Raw genomic sequence first — 18,558 nt, forward strand, 5'->3', positions numbered from 1 at the left:
TGGTCGTCGCTGCGTGTGTCGCTTTTTTCATTTCTTGAATTATTCCCCCTTATGTTCACCAAATACCTTTTTTTTTTTCCCTTTTTTCCTTTTCAAAGGCACGGTGACAATTGAATATGAGATGAAAATTTTCTCTCAACCTTTGGCTCATGTCTCTACCTGGAAGCTCTTATGATTTATTGGTCATTTCGTCTTTGGACTTGCACATTAATTTTGGTCTTGGGTGGCTGGGTTCCCCTGACGCATTTGGTGGTCTCTTCCCCCATTTCCTCCCCCCTCTCTCTCTTTTTATCTCTCTCGATTCCTCACTGTCTCTCTGTTGTAGCATTGTGTTTTTGAGTTTGTTTTGTGATTTGTACAGATGTATGGACTTGTCGAGTATATGGTGGTCTCTAGATATGAGACTGAATGGGATGAGTGAATCTCCTTGACGATATTTGTCCTTCCATTGTAGATCTAAATAGTGTAGGCTTATTTGTTTGTATCACCTGGTGGGTGCAGCCCCTGCAGGTTCAGAATCCACAGTTTTGAACAATTTATGGAGCTATTGGCTGCAGGTTTCACTTGGTTCATTGAAATCACTCTGGAATCTCGACGTCTGTATAACAGGGTTTGGTGTTGAAATATAGCTGGAAAATCCAACCCTTTGAATCAAAGAACCCGATTGATATTTTAAATATTGATTGAAAGACATCATCTTCATACAGGGTATCAAATATAGTCAAACTTTACAGTTTTATGCTTAATAGCCAGATGTGCCAACTTGTCTAGGTCAGAGTCAGACAGTTGCTCATTCGGATCTTTTTGTCGAATCACAAGGCTTTGTTCATACTGATGTTCAAATTCGACTTCGACGTCCCACTTGAACAGCGGAGAGCTTTCTCGGAAGAAATATGGCTGTCCATTCTTCTCCACAAGGTCGAAGTTCTGCCTGTGCGATGACTTGTGAGCCGTGAGGAATGTACCGTCCAGTTTTACTGCAATACTGCAGTGCCAGGGACTCATGGAGAATGAGTCTATTTGTGGGATCAAGGGACAAGATAGCTTCGTCTGTCCCGATGAGGGATGGATAGAGAGACGCAATGAATCTGGGTAGACCTGGCGTAAGAGCTCTGCAAATTCCTGTCTCTATGTGAGCGAGTGTGCCTCTGCTGATTTGAAGAAAACGTACCACCCCCCGAACAATCATAGCTTTTGCTATGGTTTTCACGCTCTTCTTGTATTGCTTTGGCCCGGGACAGTCTTTGGTCGCCGGACTATACTTGAGATCGATCTTCATGAACTTATCATAGCCTGTAGCAAGTTAGCTTGCATAATTCTTCCAGATGATACCGCCTACCATTATATGTCCGAAGATAGTCTTCGTTGCTCTTCAAAAATCCATCAACATCAAATCCAGGTCTCCCATGCCTCCGATGAAGCTCTGCTCGTGATACACCACAGAGTTTCACATATTCAGACTTGGAGATCTTCTCGCGGCAATAGAGACCAAGTAGGTTCATGATTCGATTGAATTGGATACATCCGTATCTCTTTTCAGTGGCAATATCCCGTAGTCGGCTTCCATAGTCCCAGACTTCTGCATCGGAGATCCCAGTCAAATCTAGATCTCAGATTAGCAAACTTCTCAGACTAGAGGCATCATCATACCATTATAGCAAATTCCGTCAGTGACAATAACCACAATCGCACCCGGCGGATACACGGCTTTGATATCCCCACATAGATTTACCAACCTCGCCAAACCAAGCTCTTCCCCAAGATCTGGCAATGCGCCTAGCACCTTCTCCATGCGGTTGTTGCTTTTCATTGGGAAGGCAGGTAGTACCAGAGGAATTGTTCTGTTATTCTTGATATGCGTCTGTACGCGCGGTATGAAAGATGATCGCCCAAGCCACTCTTTTGCCGCTGTTGTTCGTTCATGATAGCCGTATCCTTCCACGATGTCCATTACCTCTTCTGCCTTCAATTGCGCGGGTACGGGACATATCACCGGCGTATTGATCTGAGCAAGCGCATCATCTGTCTTTCGAGGTACTGGGTGTGGTTTTGGAAGAAAAAGGACTCGGGCTTTTGGGACAAGAGCAGCTCGGTCAGAAGATACAAAGTCCAGATGTGCATGTGCTCTGACTAAGTTTGTGGCAAGCATGTTGATATTGACCTGAGGAGTGAGGTGAAGTATAAGCTTAGATTTATCAACGGGATAGAATTGGGAGTCTATACATTTTGGACATTCTCGTCTGATTGAGATACGTGCTTTACCTTCTCCCTTCATTTCTCGGCTTCTCTCTCGCGTTTTCGTACCCTATCACGGAACTATGTCAATACATGAGACCTTCGCTGCTCTCCGATGCCTAGATTAGTCTACCCCAGTACGCAGGCCACATGGTTTCGGCAGAAATCACTAAATTCGCTACATCATATCATGTTCCATGGTGGAACTCATCCCTTCATAAACAGGAATGGAAGTGCCGATCCAGTGCTGCCTATTTGTATCTTGCTACAGCGAGCTAAATTGCAAGACATATTCCAATGCGAACTGTGACTACCATATTAATTCCACAGACAAAGATTCGAAACAGGCGTTGTTAATTGGCGTCGAATTGTGTGCGCCACAGGTATAGCTTCACTTCACAAGAAGTAAGATGCCGCCCGCTCCCGCTCCCAGCGATATTCCATTCGCTTAGCAGTCTGTATTCCAATCTCTACGCCACCATAATGGGCAGAAATAAACTCTAACATGACATCGATACCAGCGGTAATCCCAGCAGAGGTCCAAATCTCAGTTCCAGGCTGCAAGGCGTTGGTTGGTACGTCCACTGGCACGACATCTCGCAGCCATCGTTTGTCGCGCTGCCAATTCACCTGGGGTGTCTGTTCAACAACATCATCGAAGCGGGCGGAGTTTGTTGTTGCCCGACGGTTTTCTAGTAGCCCAGTCTGTGCGAGGACGTGGCTCCCTGTACATATAGTGATGATGCTGTGACGAACATAGGGTGCAACAGCAGTGATAAAGTCCCGGACTTGCTGTGTATTGGAGACCTTGTCAGACTTGCCGTATATCCGGTCCAGTCGCGTCCCCAGACCTCCGGGGATGATCAGCACATCGATGGGTTTGATGTCGCGGCTAGTAGCATTCTCCTTCAGGGCAGAGATAACTTCTGTAAAGGTGCGCTGTGGCACCATGTGTTGGTTACAGGCCTGCAAGTCGGACTCGGGGAGGTCAAAATGCCAGTTGGGGTGAGGGGGTGGCACTGGTTTCACCGAGACTGGGTCTAATGTCTCTGCTGATACAGTCAAGGAGATGTCCGCAGTGGCTGTGTACTGTGTGCGGATGTTGAGAATGTCTAGCGGGCCTGCTACATCCAGCAGCTGGAATCCAGGGAATAATGGAATGTGGTAATGAAGAGGTCTCGCACGATGAGACATTTTGTGCACTTTGTCAATGGCAATTGTGGAAGGGGAAAACGCGAGAACGAGCACATTCCAGGGGAGATATCAGGAGGGAGCTACATGTATTGGCTGTGGCTGGTAAGTGACTAACACGACTTTGGTATAGCCATTGGACAACCAACTCATGTACATGTTTTGACCTCCGACAGGTGAGATCCCATTACAAACAATGCTCCAATCAAAATGCAAAGGCCACCGAATAGTTGCGCGTACAGGTAGTCGCCTCCCCGCAGATCGATCAGCTTTCCTGCGATGTAAGGGCCTGTCAGCAGCGGAATGCTGTTGATCGTGGTGATCATCCCAACACGCGTTCCGGACTTTTCTGGGTCTTTCGCTCCGAAGTAAGCATTGGCAGCTGGCACTTGGCTCTGTACACAGTTGACTAATAGTCCATATATCGCGGCCCAGACGAACATGCCATAATGGGTGTGAACTGCAATCCAAGCGAGGACCGCAATTCCGCAAGGGATGGATACTGCAATGCAGGTTCTCACGACACCTATCCAGCGATCTGCCACAAATGCAGCTGCGATACGGGCTGGAACCCCCACTCCGTTCATAATGATCAGAAGAATAAGTGAATCGCTCGGGGTAAATCCAGTATGGACCTGGGCATATTGGCGGACCTATACAGAAAATCAGCTTGGTGTTTCCAAAGTTGGGCTATACTTACATAGATATATGCAAAGTAAATACCCTCAAAGATCAGGAACGATCCTATAGAGAAGAGGAGATAGGATCGTTCGCGGAATGCACTGAAATCAACCCAGGGAGGCATACTCCTGGGCACAATCCTTGACCGGGTGAACTTGACAATGACAAGGCTGTTGGCGAGTATGATAGCCGCCATTATTCGGACCGTCCAAGCAAATCCAATAGTGTCGAAACACTTGTAGGCAATCACGGGGAAAACCATTCCGCCAGTCGCTGCACCGCAAGAAGCCAGCGACACAGCCATCACTCGTTTGGTGGAGAAATAGGTTGCATACAGCGAAATCATAGGGCTGAAGACGAGGCCATGACCAATTCCACTGAGAACGCCTTGGGCCAGCCAAAAGTGCCATAGTTGAGTCCCGAATGAGGTTGCAAGCGCACCGGCGATTTGAAAGAGACATCCAAGAGCGATACAATGGCGCAAATATCCTGTGTCCATTGCTCGGCCCGAAAAAGTCGCCAGGAAGTGGACGAGGAACATCTGCATCGCTCCAATCCAGGATGCATTGGCTGGGCTAGCATCTAGGGCTTTGACGTAGTATTCCTGGAAAAATCCATACCTATCGTCTATCAACAGCTGAGATAAGTCTCAAAAAGGGTCCCTTACGATGTGATATAGCCCCATACATTGAAGACAACCAGGTGTCCGGTCAGAACCTGAGTCCAAGCCACAAGCCCTCCATCGGGGATTTTATTATTGTCGCGCTTGCGCTCTTCATCTTCGTCATCTTCGCAAACATCTTGGGTTTTAGGAACACACTCCGGGTAACTAAATAACGGAGAGCGCTCGTTGAAAGTGGTGTAGGTCGTGGCGGATGTCGTGTAAGAGGAATCGGCGGTAGAACTGGAATATTCCACACCATGATGGGATGTATTCTGAGCCATCGGACGAGATGGTGTAAGAATAGAAAAATGCGAGAGGGGGGAATATGTAGGTGATGTGACTGCTCAGGTAGACTTGCAGAGCCCTTGCATATCTCTCCGTAATTCATTGGCACCTTCTTCACTTTACCCTCTTCATCATGAGGTTCGAATACACGCCAGATGAGGTGCCTCACAAAGTCGTCAATGTTCTGAATCGGTTCTCTTTTCATCAAAGCAAAGATGGTCAAGAAATTGGAAAGGTGTTTGACTCGGTGCCGGAGAAGCTGAAGGTTGATATAGCAGCAAACCAACCAATAACTATGGTTTTGCCTGCATTTCCGTGGAAGAACCCAAACCAGGACAAAGTACTGGGCGATGGAGCTGATTTAGGAGACGAATTGGGTCTGGCAAGACTGAATCACCTGTGTGAGGAGATATCAGCAGTCTATCCCTACGGTGCCCGTCTGATCCTCATTTGTGATGGGCCTGTGTATAATGGTAAGTGATGCCTTGGATTTTCGAATGTGACTGACGGTGCAGATCTGGTTGGTGTTCCGGCCAATGAATTTTACGATTATGGCATTCAACTGCGAAATATTGCCCACCAGAACCGCTTCTCTTCAATCCAATTCATTCGGTTGATGGATCTGCTAGAAATCGGTGATGGCGAGAAGATTTCCAAGGCTGATTACATACGTCTCGTTCCTATTTGCCGCGAAAGGCTGATGTCGCCCCCGTATTTTGATCCAAGATTTGATGTGAACCAGGAACTGAAGACAAACCCTGATACTATGACAACCTATGAGAGCTACATTAGTCGGATCTCTGAGGATCTGAAATGGGCCAAGGGATTGGACCCCGCTGTGGTAGCTGATCCAGCGCTGTATGCGACAGAGGTGTCCAGCAGGGTCAAGACCATGATCAATCGGCTTATTGTAAGTTGAAGGTGCTCAGGGTGTGCTTAATCTGGAGGTCTGACATTGAGAACGGCCAGGCATACGAGGCTGTAATTAACAGCACGTTGGGGGAACATATTCGACTATCGATTCATCCTTCTTTAGGACGAAACAAGATCTCCATCCCGTTGTTACGCCAAGGGGACATATTTGGTGACATGCCTTGGCACGCCAGTGTGGTGGTACTTTCGAATGGGGAGATCAAGACGGGAAACTCCCGAGACTTCCGCAAGTTGTATGAGGTGGTCATGAAGCACGGCAGACCATACTATTTTCGAGAGCGGTCCCCAATGTATGAGTGGTCTGCGGATGTGGTATTCCAACATGATTACGCTGGGTTGATTGTGAAGCATCCGCACCAAAGGCGACAGGTGCTCGGGAGAGATGATCGCCTGAAGCTGGCTCGTTTGATTGTGTGTCAGAAAAAGTCAGTCCGGGTGGAAGGCTTCAAGGTACCGAATGATGCCTGATCTGGTTCAGCCACACAGCACAGCTCCATTCATTATCTTTTTGTGAGATAGTGGAAGTGGTTGATGAAAAACACGATTTTATTCAGAAGTATGAACGGTATATACGTATTAGTAATACGGGTGGATATCATTAACGTAGAAAATGAGAGAGGTAATAGTGGTATGTACAAGAGGTGACAAGGGGGAGAGGTGCTCATGAGCGATACATGAGACTAGGAAATACTCTAGAGATGAATTTCAGGCAGGTTCAATGACCTTAATCCTTCTTCCTTTTCTCCGAGTCTGCTTCAGACTTTCCGAACCAGCTGGTAAGTGATGCGATTCCACGACTGCTGCTCTCCTCAGTCTGGCGACGAAGCTCACGAGATCGTTCCCGCTCAGCCTTATACTCTTCCCATGAGATATTTGCCGCCGCTACGGCGCGGCTCTCTTCTTCCTCTCTCGGTGGGAGACTCCGACCAGGCAGTGGACGAACAGCAGCTTCGCCGCCGTAGGCACGGAGACCAGTGCGGAAGGCCCATTCAACCGCTTCATCGACAGGGTGATCGAAGATGTAAGGTAGGAACGGAACAACGGCGAGACCAAGCTATGAGAAACATGGTTAGCATACATCATGGTCTGGAGAAAGGGTACATACCCCAATAGGTGTCCAGGTACGGATGAACGCCCCCTTAACGTTCTTCACCATACGCCCCGAGTACCTAACCACACTATGGATGGTGAAGGCAGGCAGTCCCATACTGGCGATGCTCTGGAACACTGCGCGCTTTACCATGACCATACGATAATCTTCCGCAAGTGGGATTTCCAGGGTGGGCCAGTTAGACTGCGCATCATTGGATTCGGGGTTCTGATTTCCAATTGTCATGTTGCCGGTTGCCATGCCCTTGATGATCTGATCTTGTGAGATCTCGCTGGCGTCCTTGTATGCCTCGCCGGCGGGCGTCAGAGCTTTCCGATTGCGCAAATAGGCCTTGTAGCCCTCATGACCGACATCGCCTAATAGATAGGCCCATGAGACACCATAGGCCGATCGAACGAGCCATGGATGGGCGATGGGACGGAAGGACTCGCCGATGTCTGAGGTGTAGGCAACATAACGGTGGGCAGAGACCAGAATGGTACGAATACGATTGGCGTACGCAGCATATCGATACGGTGTATCAGTAGAGTTGACGGAGCTGTCGGAGGTGCCCATTAGTATTTGAATTCGCGTTACGTTGGAGTTAAAGGGTGAGTCGGAAAGTGGGACACCTGAGCCCTTAAGTCCTGGTCACGCGACAACTTCTACCCAAACTTGAATTCTGACGTACTATTGCGAATATAGATCGTCGTAGAAGTCTTCATCACGATCGACCAGCTGTTGCAGTTTTGTGGGGAGTTTCTCACGGATTACAGGCTTGTCCAACAAGTCCTGCGGGGGAGACTGGGGCTCTGGCTGACTGCCCCAAGCCATAATGGAAAGCAGAGATGATGTAGGGAGCGTCTATGGGGTGGGGGGAGGGGAGAAATAAAAAGAGTGGAAAGAATGAAGAACGCGCAAGGGGGAGAAGCGGTATAGTATTTAAGAGAATCCTCAAATTAACCGCCTAGGATAGCCGAAGGCGCAGACATAGCCGGGGTATACATGCGGAGTATGCAATACCTTCACTTCCCGAAATCCCGTTGTCGGGATTGGTAGACTACTCGGCCTGAGCGGATAAGCCGAGTCACCCAAATATCAACACCATCTGGGCGAGAGATTGTTATACTTTGCGATTTCAACGCCTCTCTCGATATATGCTAGTGACGTCTCCGGGGTTGTCGATTCGGACGTACCCGGGTGCTCGTCACATGATAGGCTTATGTCACTCATGAGTCACGCATGAGTTCCGAGGTCAGCTGATCTATCTAACCAAATCAGGAAAGGCGGTCTCCGTGCCGACCTCGTCGCTTGGTCCAAGCCTGAGGATTCCGTCCACATCGCCCGTTGAACCTCTAGCTGCATCCCAATTTCACACCTACACAATGGTTGTCTACTACCAGATCGCCGGCAAGAAGGTCGGCTCTCACGTCGTAAGTCTTACCGAACTACCCGCGGGGACCGCCGCGCACCCGCCATCCCTTTCTCTTCGTGCGGATACTTGTGAAACATGAGAGCTAACCCGGTTCCTTCTATCTCACCAGCTTGCCATGGCCACCCTCGGCAGCATCTTCGCCGGTTCCTGGGCTGCCATGAGCGGTGGCGAGAAGCCCAAGACCGCTCAGGGTCCCCCAATCAACGCTTCTTCCAAGGATGAGGAGAACTTCATCCAGTATGTGCAACGCCATTCCAATAAATTTCATGCAAAGCAATGCTCCACAGACACTACCGAGTATAATACTGACTGCTTGCTTCCCAGGAACTTCATGAAGGAGGTTGATGGCGGTGAGAAGAAGCCCAACCAACATTAGACAACCCCTTCAATCCGGTTTTTAATTGACGGAGCGGTCGAATAAGCAACTCGGAAGCTTGAATTCAACTGACCCGCACGCCCGTCCTCGTGCCATTTATAGCGCAAAACGATGCATCCGCCCTTCCGTGACGTTTTTGTGACCACGATATCTTTCGGGAAGCTGCACGGACTGGTTTGGAAAAGCTTGCGGATGAGGTTGATTTATCTGTACATAGGAGGCGTGTACGCTGCATAGAAAATTTTCTTCCTAGGACTTGTTCCTCGCATGTGTTTGCGCACGCGACTGAGGGGTTTCAATTGCGGAGGATGAGAAAGGGGACCTGTGGTCACTTCGGTCCGATTCCGGACTGGGCTTTTGGACCTTTGCACTTTATAGTTGCGCGCCGATGGTCTTTCTGTCAGGGGATTGCCGTTCTGCAAGTCCGGCGCCTTGTTCGGCTAGCTTCGGGGCGCTTGTAGTAATCCTGCATAAATAATATCTCAGGATGGATCGTAGATGGCGTAAACCAGAAGGACAGATAACATGCAAAGTGAGATGTCTGCCCTTTGTTCTCTGATGAGCCTTAAATCAGAATGCATTGCACGGGTTGAGGCAGCCAGCTGGGCAGCTTAGCTCCACGGGCAATCACTGTCTTCCGCGCTATTTCTCCAAGTATCTCTATGCAATCCTTTCCACACAACCGTCAACACTTGGGCTATCACCATGAAACCTCTTTCCTTCCCGTTTCCTCTCAACATCGGTACAGACATTGTCCATATACCGCGTATAACGCGTCTCCTTACGCATCCCGGCGACTACCTCACGCGCTTCACCCGCCGCATCCTCTGTGATCAAGAACAGCAGGATTTCCACAGGCGCTTCGGTGATAGCCTTAAAGCACGCTCTTTCTGTCACAAACACCCGCCTCCGGTCCCGTCAGACGTAACGCGATGGCTGGCCGGACGATTTGCCGCAAAGGAGGCTGCGCGCAAAGCTGCGCCGGCAGGTGCGGCCTCACTTGGGTGGAAGGACGTTATGATCCGGGTTCAGGAAGATGGGGGGCACTTTGGAGAGGGTGTGAGTCGAAGACCAGAGATTATCTACTTGGGAAATAATGAAGATGGGAATGAAGGAAGAGTTGCCAAACTGTCCATTTCTCATGATGGGGAATATGTGGTTGCTACAGTTCTGGCGACAGGCTGAATATTCATCCATTGCTGGCTATCTTATCACCGTTGGTGTACTATATGATGCTTCTGTTGGCTATTCATTCAGCACTTGAGACACGCCGTGGTAGCTTTGCAATGCGCCACCGGCGCTTCGCTCACTCGTGCAATGAGGCAATGAGACAGAAATGGCTTTGATGCTTCGATGTCTTGCATACCAAAGCCAATCGAAGCCAATTTATCACTGCTCAGGCTCGATACACAGTCGCCATGTGACTGGGAATATGTGACAGTCGCAGCATAGCTGCATAGCTGCACTGCAGCATCGGAAATGATTGTAAGGAGAAAACTACCAATGGGACGGGCTACTTAGGTCAATATATACCCATTTTTAGCAAGGCAATGTGTATATCAAGTACATGTACTCTGTAGCAGGGATTTGTAGTGGAGGCGGGGTGGGGATCCTTATCACCGGTGGAATTGGTCTGTACTCTGTACACTCCTTCATGCCTTTCTCACACCATAGTCATTCGGGCCAATTCTGCCCAGGCCATGCTCAAAATTCTTTGGAAGATGTGATCCGGACTGCTATCAGCAAGAAGATGCAAGTCTTCTGCTTGACTGAGCATATGCCCCGCCATAAAGAAGATTTCTACCCCGAAGAAGTATGTAGCACGCTCGCCATCGGCTTAATTCTTGCCTAATTGTCTGCAGGTTGAGTCCGGCAATACAGAGGCTAGTCACGAAGCAAATGAAGCCGCCTACTGGGAAGAAGCAGCCCGGTTGCGCGAGAAATATGCCTCGCAGATCAAAATCATCATCGGGTTCGAGATTGATTGGATTCGCCCTGCCTCAAAAGAACTCATTGACCGTTCACTTTCTCGGTTCCCTTTTGAATTCTTTATCGGTTCAATCCATCATATGCACACTGTGCCGATCGACTATGACAGGCCTATGTATGAGCAGGCCCGAGAGCTAGCTGGCGGTACTGACGAGCGGCTGTTCGAGGACTATTTCGATGCTCAGCTAGATATGCTGCAGCAATTGAAACCTCTTGTTGTAGGTCATTTTGACTTGATTCGTCTCAAGAGTGATGATATGGAACGCAGTTTCACTTCGTGGCCTAGGGTCTGGAGCAAAGTCCTGCGGAACTTGGACTTTATTGCCTCCTACGGTGGCATGTTGGAGCTCAACTCTGCTGCACTTCGGAAGGGCATGAGTGAGCCATACCCTAAAGCAGAGATTTGCAAGGTTGGTCACTCGCGATGCTTACCGATTCATTCTAACGGATGACAGGAATTTGGCGCGCGTGGTGGTCGTTTTTGTCTGTCCGATGACAGCCATGGTGTTGATCAAGTTGCCCTGAATTTCCACCGTGTGTTGGAGTTTTTGGATCGCGCTGGCATTTCAACTTTGCATTATCTGCAACTAGAGCCAACAGTTGGTTCGAATGTGCCCGATGCGAGGTTCCCCAACACGCAAATAGCATACATCTCAGTAGAAGACTTGGGGAAGATGGCATTTTGGTCTTAAAATACATACTTGGGGACCGACTGAGCATAGCCAATAGTATTTGACCAGGAAGAGGGCATGAGAACAATAGATGCAGAACATATACACCACGTTCGTATACTTTGCACTATGGGACCGCTTTATATGCAGATCAAGAACATCGCAAATTATATAAGAGCAGCAAGGGATTGGATGCCAAACAATGCCACGTCCTTATCATCTTCTCTCTCGTCTCTCTTCATTTCATTTCTTTAAAGTTCCACTCGCGAAGATTGGTGTTTTTACTCCCAAGCTTTCACTTAGCTTGAACCCCCTTTTCCTCCTCCCCCTTCCCCCCACCTCACTTTCTTCCAGCTATTCTCTTTTGTTCGAGTATAATTTCTACACCAATCGGTTGAGGTGCCCCTCTTGTCTCCCTGGCGCTTAAGCTTCAGCTTCCGGGGTTCCGCGCTCTCGCCCCTCGGTCTTTTGCCTCGTGTTGCCCCCCAACGTGACCCTCTGATGAGTCTCGATCCCTGTACCAGCCATGTCGCAAGTTCCGCGACGAGGCAGCGATGAGAGCTCATCGACCCCGAGAAACCTGTCCTCTGCCTACCCATCGATGAACAACGGCCTCATCCCTCGGGATTATCTAGCTCGATCGGATCGCCCAGGACCTGCTCCTGGCTCACGGCATATAACACCGTCTCCGTTGCATACTAGTTCTTTACCCCAGTCGTACCGCGTCGACGGCGCTTCTTCACAGAGCCCTTTGTCCCCGGGATCCTCCAACCCCTCGCCTTCCCAGAATCGATCGCCAATCGCCCGTGTAGCCAATGCTACATTTCCAGCACCTCCGTCTTCTAGCCATAGCTCGTCGCAATCTCCTATAATGACAGGGCCCGAATCGGACCAAAAAAGCGGACGACTGGATGAGAATAATGTACCGAAAACTCCCAGTGCGCCTGAGCCCGATCGATCTGCATCCTCCTCCGTCAACTCCATGCACTCAATGCCTGGCGATCGCCCTGCCCACCGTGTCATGCCCCGTACCTCATCGATCGATTCCGCAATTTCCTCTCTATCTTCCACGTCCCAGAGATCTGCCTTTGACGTGAACTCCCTGAGTCCAGCCGATATCAATAACCTCATCAATGCCGCTGGTTCGGCCGAGGCTGTCATTGTGCACCTTCTGAAAGAGAAGCACCATGCGGCCTCTCAGAATACGCAACTTTGGAAACTGGTTGACAAGCAAAGGGCTCTGATCCTTGGTCTTAACAAGGATTTGGAGCGTGCTTTCCAAGAGAAAGATAAATATAGGAAGAAACTGAAAGATATTCAAGAGGCGCCTCCGTTGCCAACCACAAACCTGTTGGCCTCTGCCACCGTGACTGATGAACAGTCGACAAAGAGCGACAGCAAAGATGCTTCGCGGCAAGCTAGCAAGCCTTCTATTGTTCCGCCCTCAGAGGCGACACGGAGAGATTTTGAAAGTACTACTAGTCCGGTGTCTGCCACGGACATTCCATCGCCGGTTGATGGAATGAGCAAATTCCCCCATCCCAGTCGTAAGCCCCCACCGGCGCCCTTGAACCTTCAACAAGCAGAAGCAAAAAGGGCACTGTCGTCTTCCGACTCTGATTCCGATTATGGAGATGCCCAGCAAACGAGCGGAAGCATGGATCGCGGAAGGCGAAAGACGAGAGAGCAAGATGACCAGGACCGCGAAGCTGCGCTGCAGAATGATATCAGCGCTTATGGTAATATGACGACTGAATCAGGCGCCTCTGGCTCTCGGGATGCAGCGGTGTCTAGCAGCCCGGAGACCATTCCTAGAGAACTTGCTACAAGATCACCACCGAACGTGGGCGATTCTAGTTCCTTGGGGTCTATTTTGGGCTCGCAAGCTACCCCCGCTTCCTCTTTTAACGGGCGTTCTGCTGGTCCCATGCCTATGAGCCCTGGACTGCCATTGAGCCCGAGACCAGAAGATCGACCCATTGGGTCTCCTTTACCTCGCATGCCACGGGATATGTCGAATCCTATGACGGCTAGTTATCAGACCCCTGGATTACCGCTCTCTCCCCGAATGGGCAACTATCCCTCCAACTTTGCCCCAGTTCCTTCAAATGGAAGATCCGTAGGGGCTATGCCTTCAATTGATCCTACGGTCAAAATTGACAGCCCAAGGTCTGCATACTTCCAGGACGACAGGATCTACCAAGGCTTGGTATCAGATGAATACCCCGGTCTACTTCTGCCCCCAAATGCCCTTCCTTTGATCCAAGTCAGAGTATCATCGTCACGGCTGCGGCCTTCCCGGAACAGTTATATGGTGTCTCGACCCTTGGATGAGGAGCCCGTGTTCACGCTGAGTGTGATCTCTCGATCAGAGATTTCAGAACTCTGGCGAGTTGAGAAGGTCATCGGGGCTCTGCCTCCTCTGGACCAGAAAATAAGAAAGACCTCCTCGTTCGCCAGCAAATTGCCTGATAGAAGCATATTCAATGGCCACTCTCCCGCAAAGGTCGACTCCAGGCGTGCTGCATTGAATGCATACTTTGATAGTCTCTTGGATACACCAATGGACGAAAATGCAGCATTGGCTGTTTGCCAGTTTCTGACAAACGATGCCATTGAGCCTAGAGATGACGAGACAAGCCTATTGAAAGGCCCTGGGTCTGCAAAGTCAGATATGCCTCGTGGGCCCGACGGAAATCCCCAGAAGGAAGGCTATCTGACGAAGCGAGGCAAAAACTTCGGTGGTTGGAAAGCAAGATACTTTGTTCTTGATGGACCCGAACTGAGATACTTTGAGTCCCCAGGTGGTCCCCATATGGGTACGATTAAACTCCATCATGCGCAGATTGGCAAGCAGTCGCCGAAATCCAGCGATCAGCAACCATCGAACTCAGCAGACGAGGACGACAACCAGTATCGCCATGCATTCCTGGTCCTGGAACCAAAGAAGAAGGATTCGTCTGCACTCGTCCGACATGTCCTCTGTGCCGAAAGCGATGAAGAGCGCGATGCCTGGGTGGATGCTCTGATGGAATATGTCGAGAGTGCTTCTTCTGAGAGCGAGGAGCGTAGTAGCGTGACCAAGGGTCAAGCTTCGCCTCAAGATCACAACCAATCTCAAGGGAAACAGCCATCTGGAGCTGATCCTAGGTCTAAGTTATTCAACAACGGAGGCAAGAACTCTGGCAGGGGCGTTGATAGTCCCGATCCAGATCATGGAAGCTCTGTGCAGGGGTTTAGCTTTGATGATGCTGTGCAAGCGGAGCCTCCCACAATCGGTTCCACCCTCGAACAGGCACCTCGATCTCCACGGATTCCGGCAGCTCTGTCGACGGAGTTCAGAGACATGACCATGTCCTCTCCTGAACAACCGCTGCAGTCCCCTAGGCTCATATCTGGACCTACAAACGGATCAGTCATCCAAGACGTGGAAGCCTGGGGTAACAAGGCAAAAACGTCAACTAAAGAGAAGAAGCGCAGTATATGGGGCTTCCGCACCCGGTCTTCCTTTGATCTCGCTGCACAAGCCCAGGCTAGCAGTGAAACCTTGGTTGCCACCAGCAATGTCCAGGCGGAGAGAAACGGTCCCGTTAGACCGGTGTTTGGTATACCCCTAGCAGAGGCTGTGCAAGATTGTGCACCGCCGGGCATTGATGTGGAACTGCCCGCAGTTGTTTATCGCTGTATTGAATACCTGCACGCCAAGGAAGCAGCCCTGGAAGAGGGAATATTCCGGTTGAGTGGCTCGAATGTGGTGATCAAAGCTTTGAAGGAACGTTTCAACACTGAAGGTGATGTTGATTTTGTATCCGGCGATCAGTATTATGATGTCCACGCCGTGGCCTCTCTCTTCAAACAATATCTTCGAGAGCTTCCAACCACGGTATTGACCCGAGAGCTTCATCTGGACTTCCTTCGCGTTCTCGGTATGCATCCTTTCCATTGGTGTTGCCGAAACATTGCTAACTTTACCAGAACTTGATGATCGTCAAAAGAAGGTAGCAGCCTTCAACGCTCTGGTGCATCGATTGCCGAGGCCCAATTTGGCATTGCTGCGAGCTTTATCCCAGTTCTTGCTTGAAATTGTCAACAACTCCGATGTCAACAAGATGACTGTCAGAAACGTGGGCATTGTCTTTGCCCCAACTCTCAACATCCCGGCACCCGTTTTCTCCATGTTCCTTACAGACTATGACAGCATCTTTGGCGACGACAGGAGCTTTACCAAGTCTACGGAGCTGACAGTTGACCACACACTCTCGCCCGATGATATTCGTTCCCCTCGCCATCAAATGTTCTCCGATATTCCAACACCTTCCTATCAGCAGACCTCGTTCAGAAACACTGAGGCTGCGGACTCGGGATCCAGAACACACTATGACACTGGGTTCATCCCAATGCAACCGAGTTATGACCAAACGGCATCCCGCCATGAACAATATAATCAACCCCCCGGATCCTCAGCACCCTATTCTTCTTTAAACGGCATGTTGGTGCCAAACTCAGACGACACTCGCTCGGCGAAAACGAAACGACGCGAGAGTTCGATGCTCTTTATGGACAGTCTGTGAAGTGACAAGAGCGCTCAGTCGCTTCCTTGCGACTTCTTTGCAGTCCACTCCTAATTGTTTGCAGACTCAAAAGCTGGAAATGAGTTGCAAGACAACTTTCTTTTTCTCTTGATGTATGTCGCCTTTCTAATTTTCGGTCATTTGCAGTGGTTCACTCCACTTTGGTCCGGACAAATCACGACTTGCACGCGGAATGATGACTCTACCTTGGCAATTTCAGCCATGTAAGTCGCGAGGGAATGTTTAATGATAATGGTAATCCAGACGTTGGACGCGCCTAAGGTTGATGACCCATCCATCTTTTTTGAGTCAACGTGGACCCGAGCAACTTTGACCGTCGTTATACCCTTTTTCTTCTTTTTTGCTTCTATACCTTACTCTCTTTTTTCTTTTCCCAGCGCTTCTTTGATGTTGTCCATATTCTCTGTTCTCTATTTGGCAAATTGGCCGTTTGCGGTCATGCGGTGGGAGGCTCGGAGGTTTTCATCTATTCGTCTATACAATTTATACAATTCATACGCTTTGTGACACTCGTGAAATTATTTAGTATTCTCTAGGCATAACAGTTGACATAAAATCCGCCTAGAATCGGCTCGTCTGTTCTCCTCTCCAGAGACCCATGAGCTCACCATTTTCTCTTGTCCAGTCTCTGACCCCGTCCACCAGTGCCTTGGCCATTCCCTTGTTCTTGGACTTGCCATCAGAGGGACCGCGGCTATGACCCAAACTAGTAGAGTTGACACGGTCCCCAGTAACATACTCAGATCCCATGCTGGGCAACACATTTTCTCCGGCGCTCAAACTGACGAAGAGGGCGAACGGAACAAGCCAAACACACAGTCCAAAGTACGATGCAACTTCAGAGAAAGAAGGCATCTCCTCATAATTGACCCCATACGGTTGGCGCCAGTTGTTCGCAGACGGAGGTAAGGGCTTCGAGAAATGGCGGAACCATAGCCAATGGTTGGTGCCGACAAGAAGACAGGAGAGGATGAAAAGAGGATCGGAGAGTTTCACTATAGGGAATCGACGCAAATTGCTGGCGTAGACCAGATGTGAAATAATGCTCAGCAGAGATAATGACACGGGGAACCGGTCAATGAGCATGAGAAGCACTTGGATTGCAATGATGCCATAAATCAGTCGACTCAAGAGTCGGCGAGCAAGAACGGTGTGTTCCTCAACCAATTCGGAGAGATAATAGAGCCCCGAAGCTATAAATTGAAGTCAGTTCCTATTCTTAGTCTCCTGCCTCGCATCCTTACCTATGGCCAGAGTGAGAAAAGCAAACCCAACCACCACCCCGATGTATCCCACCAGCGGTAGAATCCACATGGTCAAAATCCAGATCAAATCGAGCAAGACCCAAGATGGAGAGGAGTGCAGAAGCAAAGAGCTTCAAGAATCGCTGCAATCGGAGAACGTGGACGTTTTGGCCTTAGGCCCCACCACATCCCAAAAGAATTTATGATTTTCCAAACTCCCAACTCTCGCCAACACCACCACCATGTCGCGCCCTGAGGATGTTCTGTATGTTCCCTCTTCCTAGTCAAAATGCCTTAACTAACTCGATTCAGTCCCGCCGATCTCTTTTACAATGACAATGAATCACGAAAGTACACGAAGTCTTCGCGAATTCGCAACATTCAGGCCAACATGACGCACCGCGCTCTTGAACTTCTCGATCTCAAATCGCCTTCCTTTATCCTTGATGTTGGATGTGGCTCCGGTCTGTCTGGCGAAATTTTGTCTGAAGTCTCCCCCGAAGAAGGTGGCCCGCACACATGGATTGGAATGGATATCGCACCCAGCATGTTGGATGTGGCCCTCCAACGTGACGTGGAAGGTGATCTGTTTCTTGCCGACATTGGCCAAGGAGTTCCTTTCCGGCCCGGAACCTTCGATGCAGCGATCAGTATCAGTGCTATCCAGTGGCTCTGCAATGCGGAAACTAGCGATGTCACCGCGGAAGGCCGCCTTCGCCGCTTTTTTGAAGGTCTTTACGCCAGCCTCCGCCGAGGTGGGCGCGCAGTCTGCCAGTTCTACCCGAAAAATGATATTCAGCGGAGTATGATTAGTGGCGCAGCAATCAAGGCTGGCTTTGGTGCGGGTATCCTCGAGGATGACCCCGGCACCAAGAGTAGCAAACTGTATCTTGTTCTGACTGTGGGTGGCGGTGGTCTGCCGGGTGATATTACCGGTGTTGTGAATGGCATGGACGATGTCAGCGTCTTGGATGCCCGACGAAAGGCTATGGAAATCGGAAACGCTAGAGCGCCTCGCAAGGGAGACAAGGCTTGGATTTTGAACAAAAAAGAACAAATGGCGAAGAAGGGCAAGGTTGTCAAGGCCAGTTCGAAATACACTGGCCGGAAACGACGAATTGCGTTCTGATTGACTGCTGTGACGAACCAGTATGAGGCTAAAAGTGTTCTTT

At 49.7% G+C, this 18,558-nt stretch overlaps 11 protein-coding genes across 11 annotated transcripts; 6 read left to right on the forward strand and 5 right to left on the reverse strand.

The window, feature by feature from the left end:
* Nucleotides 1-711: 711 nt before the first annotated feature.
* Nucleotides 712-2,149, reverse strand: N7508_004489 (isocyanide synthase family protein; the record flags this gene model as incomplete). Its single annotated transcript, XM_058462555.1, has 4 exons — nucleotides 712-1,122; nucleotides 1,172-1,293; nucleotides 1,340-1,603; nucleotides 1,651-2,149. 4 exons carry the CDS (start codon nucleotides 2,147-2,149, stop codon nucleotides 712-714), a joined length of 1,296 nt encoding a protein of 431 aa, XP_058321180.1.
* Nucleotides 2,150-2,631: 482 nt separating this feature from the next.
* On the reverse strand, nucleotides 2,632-3,429 carry N7508_004490 (uncharacterized protein; the record flags this gene model as incomplete). The annotated part of the gene is made up of 1 exon (XM_058462556.1): nucleotides 2,632-3,429. The coding sequence occupies one exon, from the start codon at nucleotides 3,427-3,429 to the stop codon at nucleotides 2,632-2,634; it is 798 nt and encodes a 265-aa protein (XP_058321181.1).
* Nucleotides 3,430-3,575: 146 nt separating this feature from the next.
* On the reverse strand, nucleotides 3,576-5,052 carry N7508_004491 (uncharacterized protein; the record flags this gene model as incomplete). The annotated part of the gene is made up of 3 exons (XM_058462557.1): nucleotides 3,576-4,079; nucleotides 4,127-4,711; nucleotides 4,795-5,052. The coding sequence occupies 3 exons, from the start codon at nucleotides 5,050-5,052 to the stop codon at nucleotides 3,576-3,578; spliced, it is 1,347 nt and encodes a 448-aa protein (XP_058321182.1).
* Nucleotides 5,053-5,189: 137 nt separating this feature from the next.
* N7508_004492 (isocyanide synthase family protein) lies at nucleotides 5,190-6,457 on the forward strand (the record flags this gene model as incomplete). The annotated part of the gene is made up of 3 exons (XM_058462558.1): nucleotides 5,190-5,529; nucleotides 5,572-5,966; nucleotides 6,026-6,457. 3 exons carry the CDS (start codon nucleotides 5,190-5,192, stop codon nucleotides 6,455-6,457), a joined length of 1,167 nt encoding a protein of 388 aa, XP_058321183.1.
* Nucleotides 6,458-6,713: 256 nt separating this feature from the next.
* On the reverse strand, nucleotides 6,714-7,913 carry N7508_004493 (uncharacterized protein; the record flags this gene model as incomplete). Its single annotated transcript, XM_058462559.1, has 3 exons — nucleotides 6,714-7,043; nucleotides 7,095-7,638; nucleotides 7,771-7,913. 3 exons carry the CDS (start codon nucleotides 7,911-7,913, stop codon nucleotides 6,714-6,716), a joined length of 1,017 nt encoding a protein of 338 aa, XP_058321184.1.
* A 551-nt stretch (nucleotides 7,914-8,464) lies between these two features.
* Nucleotides 8,465-8,890, forward strand: N7508_004494 (ATP19 family protein; the record flags this gene model as incomplete). Its single annotated transcript, XM_058462560.1, has 3 exons — nucleotides 8,465-8,512; nucleotides 8,624-8,751; nucleotides 8,839-8,890. 3 exons carry the CDS (start codon nucleotides 8,465-8,467, stop codon nucleotides 8,888-8,890), a joined length of 228 nt encoding a protein of 75 aa, XP_058321185.1.
* A 705-nt stretch (nucleotides 8,891-9,595) lies between these two features.
* Nucleotides 9,596-10,075, forward strand: N7508_004495 (uncharacterized protein; the record flags this gene model as incomplete). The annotated part of the gene is made up of 1 exon (XM_058462561.1): nucleotides 9,596-10,075. The coding sequence occupies one exon, from the start codon at nucleotides 9,596-9,598 to the stop codon at nucleotides 10,073-10,075; it is 480 nt and encodes a 159-aa protein (XP_058321186.1).
* Nucleotides 10,076-10,544: 469 nt separating this feature from the next.
* Nucleotides 10,545-11,571, forward strand: N7508_004496 (histidinol-phosphatase; the record flags this gene model as incomplete). Its single annotated transcript, XM_058462562.1, has 3 exons — nucleotides 10,545-10,703; nucleotides 10,753-11,289; nucleotides 11,335-11,571. The coding sequence occupies 3 exons, from the start codon at nucleotides 10,545-10,547 to the stop codon at nucleotides 11,569-11,571; spliced, it is 933 nt and encodes a 310-aa protein (XP_058321187.1).
* Nucleotides 11,572-12,076: 505 nt separating this feature from the next.
* On the forward strand, nucleotides 12,077-16,121 carry N7508_004497 (GTPase-activating protein BEM3; the record flags this gene model as incomplete). The annotated part of the gene is made up of 2 exons (XM_058462563.1): nucleotides 12,077-15,476; nucleotides 15,526-16,121. 2 exons carry the CDS (start codon nucleotides 12,077-12,079, stop codon nucleotides 16,119-16,121), a joined length of 3,996 nt encoding a protein of 1,331 aa, XP_058321188.1.
* Nucleotides 16,122-16,703: 582 nt separating this feature from the next.
* On the reverse strand, nucleotides 16,704-17,456 carry N7508_004498 (uncharacterized protein; the record flags this gene model as incomplete). The annotated part of the gene is made up of 2 exons (XM_058462564.1): nucleotides 16,704-17,335; nucleotides 17,387-17,456. 2 exons carry the CDS (start codon nucleotides 17,454-17,456, stop codon nucleotides 16,704-16,706), a joined length of 702 nt encoding a protein of 233 aa, XP_058321189.1.
* A 172-nt stretch (nucleotides 17,457-17,628) lies between these two features.
* N7508_004499 (18S rRNA methyltransferase BUD23) lies at nucleotides 17,629-18,515 on the forward strand (the record flags this gene model as incomplete). The annotated part of the gene is made up of 2 exons (XM_058462565.1): nucleotides 17,629-17,651; nucleotides 17,699-18,515. 2 exons carry the CDS (start codon nucleotides 17,629-17,631, stop codon nucleotides 18,513-18,515), a joined length of 840 nt encoding a protein of 279 aa, XP_058321190.1.
* Between the last annotated feature and the right edge of the window lie 43 nt (nucleotides 18,516-18,558).

The sequence above is a fragment of the Penicillium antarcticum genome (assembly GCF_028974205.1).
Source record: "Penicillium antarcticum strain IBT 31339 chromosome Unknown utg000004l_segment0_segment0, whole genome shotgun sequence".
NCBI classification, from domain to species: Eukaryota; Fungi; Ascomycota; class Eurotiomycetes; order Eurotiales; family Aspergillaceae; genus Penicillium; species Penicillium antarcticum.